The sequence below is a fragment of the Anolis sagrei genome, chromosome 12 (genome assembly GCF_037176765.1).
Source record: "Anolis sagrei isolate rAnoSag1 chromosome 12, rAnoSag1.mat, whole genome shotgun sequence".
Taxonomy (NCBI): domain Eukaryota; kingdom Metazoa; phylum Chordata; class Lepidosauria; order Squamata; family Dactyloidae; genus Anolis; species Anolis sagrei.
In genome coordinates, this window is record NC_090032.1 from 11,471,725 (window position 1) to 11,478,561 (window position 6,837).

General features: G+C 44.0%; 1 protein-coding gene across 1 annotated transcript in view; it reads right to left on the reverse strand.

Annotated features, from left to right (window-relative positions):
• The window catches only part of HDGF (heparin binding growth factor), a 48,592-nt gene extending 42,272 nt beyond the window's left edge, over window positions 1-6,320 (reverse strand). Inside the window, exon 1 of the mRNA XM_067472432.1 lies at window positions 5,953-6,320. Coding sequence (XP_067328533.1) covers window positions 5,953-6,039 — 87 coding nt within the window. The 5' untranslated portion in view covers window positions 6,040-6,320. The remainder of the gene's footprint in view (window positions 1-5,952) is intronic.
• Window positions 6,321-6,837: the final 517 nt, after the last annotated feature.

A 6,837-nucleotide genomic window follows, 5' to 3' on the forward strand; every position in this document is an offset into this window, starting at 1 on the left:
CACTGTGGACTCAAACAATGATGGATTTTGATGAAACTTGGCACGAATACTCAATATGCCCAAATGTGAACACTAGTAGGGTTTGGGGAAAATAGACCTTGACATTGGGGAGTTGTAGTTGCTGGGATTTATAGTTCACCAACAATCAAAGAACATCTTGAACTCCACCAACGATGGAATTGAACCAATCTTGGCACACAGAACTCCCATGACCAACAGAAAATACTGGAAGTGTTTGGTGGGCATTGGCCTTCGGTTTTGGAGTTGTAGTTCACCTACATCAAGACAGCACTGTGGACTCAAACAATGATGGATTTTGACTAAACTTGGCATGAATCGTCAATATGCCCAAATGTGAACACTGGTAGAGTTCAGGGAATATAAAGCTTGACATTTGGGAGTTGTAGTTGCTGGGATTTATAGTTCACCTACAACCACAGAGCATTTTGAACCCCATCGACGATAGAATTGGACCAAACTTCCCACATGAACCCCAATGTCAACAGAAAATATTGTGCTTTCTGATGGTCTTTGGTGACCCCTCTGACACTCCCTCACGATCTCCCCGGGGTCCCAACCCCCAGGTTGAGAAATGCTGGTCTACCAAACCAGTTTATGAGCAACTCTGTGTCCCAATAACAGAGATAAAAGCGGGATACACACAATAATAACAACAACCTCATTCAACCCTTTGGGCCCAGCAGCTGCTTCCAAGTCTTGAATGCCCAAAGTTTACCTCTGGTCACTTATCTATTAAACTAAGCAGTGGGATCTCTGAATGCACACAATGCCTTTCTGATACAATAAATAATAATAATAATAATAATAATAATAATAATAATAAACTTTATTTGTACCCCGCCACCATCTCCCCAATGGGGACTCGGAGCGGCTTACATATTATAGAATTATATATATTATTACTATATTATATTATTACTATGTTATATTATAGCCACGGCCACGGTAGTCCACGCTCTGGTTACATCCCGTTTAGACTACTGCAACGCTCTCTACGTGGGGTTGCCTTTGAAGACAGCTCGGAAGCTCCAACTAGTCCAACGCTCGGCAGCCATGATTTTAACAGGAGCGGAGCGCAGGGAGCATACAACCCCCGTTGCGCCAACTCCACTGGCTACCGGGCTGAATTCAAAGTGCTGGCGTTGGCCTTTAAAGCCCTAAACGGTTCCGGCCCAAGCTACCTATCTGAACGTATCTCTGCCTATGAACCCACCAGGAGTTTGAGATCTTCCGGGGAGACCCTGCTCTCGATCTCGCCTGCTTCTCAAGCTCGGCTGGCGGGGACGAGAGATAGGGCCTTCTCGGTGGTGGCTCCTCGGCTGTGGAACGCCCTTCCTACGGACATTAGACTAGCACCATCTCTAATGGTATTCCGCAAAAAGGTGAAGACCTGGATGTTTGTGCAGGCGTTTGAGTAATTTAGTGCAATCTGGTAATGGAACGTAGGAATGGAACAATGGACGACGAACCTGGACTACGCTTGGATGATGAGAAGATTGGGTATGGTTGTTTTTTGTAATAATTGTGCATTGTAATTGCTTATTGGTAATTTATGGATAATGTGTTAAGTCAATTGTTATATGTTGCATGGAACCACATCTGTTTCTACTGTTTTTACTGTTTGTGAACCGCTGTGAGTCGCCTTCGGGCTTGAGATACAGCAAAGTAAAGCAAAGTAAATAAATAAATAAAAAATATATATTATTACTGTATTATATTATAATATAATATATTATTACTATATTATATTATTACTATATTATATTATAATCATATATTTTATTACTATAAGAACGACTGAACGCAAACCGAAAACGCAAACAATAAACGTCATAATTACATAAAACATATGAATATACAACAATATAAAATTACAATAAACACAAACACAGTGACAATGGGCGAGCTACATGTAATGGTTAAAAGAACTAATTAAAACTGGTTAAAAACTTGGGTGAGATAAGAGAAACATAGAATCATGGAATCATAGGATCAAAGAGTTGGAAGAGACCTCATGGGCCATCCAGTCCAACCCCATTCTGCCAAGAAGCAGGAATATTGCATTCAAATCACCCCTGACAGATGGCCATCCAGCCTCTGTTTAAAAGCTTCCAACTCCCACAATTCCTAACAGCCTTCCTCTTTAAAATCAGGACAGTAAATAAACAGCAACACTAAAAAAACAGGGCACTTCCAGACATGAAACAATCAGGGCCAGCTAACATCCCCTAACAAAGGACCAAGCTTTGAAGCTACAAAGCCACTCAATGCTAATCAACCTGGCCAATTGCAACATTCCCACTTGCCTCCAACAGACAAGAGTTCTTTCTCCCACCCTGGACGTTATTCCAAATCTATCAACCCCACTTGCCTAGTTTCCAATAGACCTCACAACCTCTGAGGATGCCTGCCATAGATGTGGGCGAAATGTCAGGAGAGAATGCTTCTGAAACATGGCCAGACAGCCCAAAAGACTCACAGCAACACGTTATGTAGTTAACCAGTCCATCTGAGTAGCTCAATGTAATGTAGATTGGGTTGTTGTATGTTTTTTCGGGCTATATGGCCATGGTCTAGAGGCATTCTCTCCTGACGTTTCACCTGCATCTATGGCAAGCATCCTAGATTGATTCAACTCAATGAACACTTCAATAAGGCCACAGCCATGGAGCCTAGTTTTACACCTTGATATTCAACAATCAAGGCCTATTAATAATAATAATAATAATAACAATAATAATAATAATAATAATAATAATAAACAAAAGCTAGATGACCCTTGGACTCCCTTTCAATTCGAGGATTCTATGTATTATCATTAATAATAATAATAATAATAATAATAATTAACAAAGGCTGGATAGCCATCTGTTGGGAGGGCTTTAATTGTGTTTCCATGGCAAAATGGCCTATGTTCCTCCTGACCCACTTCTCTCTCGATCCTCTGATTTCATAACTGCAGCTATGCTTCTCCATAGAAACAGGCCTGTTAGGAATGGTGGGAGCTGCAATCCAGCAACAATCCCTTTTGCTTTCCTGACCCCTTTTTTCCTCTATCAAGGAACTCAACACATAGCTGCCAAGCCCCATAGAATGGGGTTGGTCATGGCGGAATGGGGTTGGTCCAGATGGTCCTTGGGGTCCCTTCATACTTTAGGATTCTATGTATTAATAATGATGACAATAATAATAATAAACAGAAGCTAGATGACCCTTGAACTCCCTTTCAACTCGAGGATTCTATGTATTATTATTATTATTATTATTAATAATAATAATAATAATAATAATAATTAACAAAGGCTGGATGGCCATCTGTTGGGAGGGCTTTAATTGTGTTTCCATGGCAAAATGGGGTTTACCTGGATGGTCTTTGGAGTCCCTTTCAACTTTACGATTCTATGTATTATTATTACTATTATTATTATTATTATTATTATTATTATTATTATAAATAGAGGCTAGATGGCCCTTGGACTCTCTTTTAACTCAAGGATTTCATGTATTAGTATTATTATTATTATTAATAATAATAATAATAATAATAATAAACAGAGGCTAGATAGCCCTTGGACTCCCTTTTCAACTCAAGGATTTCATGTATTATTATTATTATTATTATTAACAGTAATAATAATAATAATAATAATAATAATATAAACAGAGGCTAGATGGCCCTTGGACTCCCTTTCAAAATAGAAGCTTGACGGTCATCTGTTGGGAGGGCTTTGATTGTGTTTGCTTCCATGGCAAAATGGCGTTGGCCTGGATGGCCTTTGGGGTCCCCCCCTTCCAACACTAGGATTTTAATAACAATAACAAAACAATAACAACAATAATAACGATGATGATGAACAGAGGCTAGATGGCCATCTGTCGAGAGGGCTTTGATTGTGTTTACTTCCATGGCAAAATGGGGGTTGGCCTGGATGGCCTTTGGGGTCCCCCCTTCCAACACTAGGATTTTAATAACAATAACAATAATGAACAGAGGCTAGATGGCCATCTGTTGGGAGGGCTTTGATTGTGTTTACTTCCATGGCAAAATGGGGGTTGGCCTGGATGGCCTTTGGGGTCCCCCCTTCCAACACTAGGATTTTAATAACAATAACAATAATGAACAGAGGCTAGATGGCCATCTGTCGAGAGGGCTTTGATTGTGTTTACTTCCATGGCAAAATGGGGGTTGGCCTGGATGGCCTTTGGGGTCTCCCCTTCCAACACTAGGATTTTAATAACAATAACAATAATGAACAGAGGCTAGATGGCCATCTGTCGAGAGGGCTTTGATTGTGTTTACTTCCATGGCAAAATGGGGGTTGGCCTGGATGGCCTTTGGGGTCTCCCCTTCCAACACTAGGATTTTAATAACAATAACAATAATGAACAGAGGCTAGATGGCCATCTGTCGAGAGGGCTTTGATTGTGTTTACTTCCATGGCAAAATGGGGGTTGGCCTGGATGGCCTTTGGGGTCCCCCCTTCCAACACTAGGATTTTAATAACAATAACAATAATGAACAGAGGCTAGATGGCCATCTGTTGGGAGGGCTTTGATTGTGTTTACTTCCTGGATGGCCTTTGGGGTCCCTTCCAGTACTAGAATTCAAATTACAACAATAAAATAATAGTAATAATAATAATAATAATAATAATAATAAACAAAGGCTAGATGGCCATCTTTCGGGAGGGCTTTGATCGTGTTGGCTTCCATGGCAAAAATGGGAGGTTGGCCTGGATGGCCTTTGGGGTCCCTTCCAATACTAGGATTCAAATTACAACAATAACATAATAGTAATAATAATAATAATAATAATAATAATAAACAAAGGCTAGATGGCCATCTTTCGGGAGGGCTTTGATCGTGTTTGCTTCCACGGCAAAATGGGGGTTGGCCTGGATGGCCTTTGGGGTCCCTTCCAATACTAGGATTCAAATTACAACAATAAAATAATAGTAATAATAACAATAACAATAATGAACAGAGGCTTGATGGCCATCTGTCGAGAGGGCTTTGATTGTGTTTACTTCCATGGCAAAATGGGGTTGGCCTGGATGACCTTTGGGGTCCCCCCCTTCCAACACTAGGATTTTAATAACAATAACAATAATAATAATGCACAGAGGCTAGATGTCTATCTGTCGAGAGGGCTTTGATCGTGTTTACTTCCATGGAAAAATGGGGGTTGGCCTGGATGGCCTTTGGGGTGCTCCCTTCCAACACTAGGATTCAAATTACAACAATACAATAATAGTAATAATAATAATAATAATAATAAGAGGGTAGATGGCCATTTGTTGAGAGGGCTTTGATCGTGTTTACTTCCATGGCAAAATGGGGTTGGCCTGGATGGTCTTTGGGGTCCCCCCCCCTTCCAACACAAGGATTTTAATGACAATAACAATAATGCACAGAGGCTAGATGGCCATCTGTCGGGAGGGCTTTGATTGTGTTTACTTCCATGGCAAAATGGGGGGTTGGCCTGGATGGCCTTTGGGGTCCCCCCTTCCAACACTAGGATTCTAATAATAATAATAATAATAATAATGAGAGGGTCGATGGCCATCTGTGGGGCTTTGTGTTTACTTCCATGGAAAAATGGGGTTGGCTTGGATGGCCTTTGGGGTGCCCCCTTCCAACACTAGGATTCTAATAATAATAATAATAATAATAATAATAATAATAATAATAATAATGGGAGGGTCGATGGCCATCTGTGGGGAGGGCTTGGGTTGTGTTTCCAGGGCAGCGCGGCTGTTCCCGGGGGTGCCTTTCCCCCCTTTTCCTGGGCCCTTTCTTCCTCCTCCTCCTCCTCCTCCTCTTCCTTCCCGCCATGTGGCTGCTGAGCCCCAGAGAGAGGGGAGCGGGAGAGAGAGCTCCCTGGAGAAGGCAGGCCTCGCTGGGGCCGGGCCCGCTTCCCCCCTTACTCACCCGGGCGGGCCAGTGCGGGTAGCCCTTCATCTTGGCGAAGACCAGGTCCCCGCACTGGTACTCGCGCGGCCGGTTGGAGCGGGACATGGCGGCCCGCGCCGCCGGGGAGAGAGGCACCGCGCCGACCGCCGCCGCCGCCTCCTCCTCCGGCCGCCTCCTCCTCCGCCTCCCCGGAATGGCTGCCGGGCCCTCTCGGCCAGCCAAAGAGCCAGCACCCACGCCCACGCCGGACTCGAGACCCCCGCCGCGGCTGCTGCTCCCGCTCGCTTGGCCTCTTCCTCCTCCGGGTCGGCGCCCAAGGGTCCGGTTCGGGTCCGAGAAGGGCTCCTCCTCCTCCTCCTTCTTCCTCCGGCGGCGGCGAGGGGCGGAGAGGAGGCGAAGGGAGGCGCTTGCAGGCAGGGGCGGGCCCTCGCTCCCCCTCCCCCCCTCTCCTCCTTTTCCCTCTCTTTTTCTATCCCTTTCTTTCCCTTCGCCCTCTTCTCCTCCCCCTCCTTGTCTCTTCCTTTCTTTCTCCCCCTCTTTTTCTACCCCTTTCTTTTCTTTCTCTCTTCCTCCCCTCCTTTTCTCTTCCTTCCTTCCTCCTCTTTCCTTCTTTCTTTCTTTCCCCTTCTTTTTTTCTATCCTCCTCTTTCTCTCTTCCCCCTCCTTTTCTCTTCCTTTCTCCTCTTTCCTTCTCTCTTGCTGTTTCTCTCCCTTTTCTTTCTCTCTTCCCTCCTTTTCTCTTCCTTCCTTCCTCCTCTTTCCCTCCCCTTTCTCTTTCTCTCTTGCTCCTTTTCTCTTCCCTTTCCTTCGCTCTCTTGTTATTTCTCTCCTTTTCTCCCCCTCTTTTTCTATCCCTTTTTCTTTCTCGCTTCCTTCCCTCCTTTTCTCTTCCTTCCTTTCTCC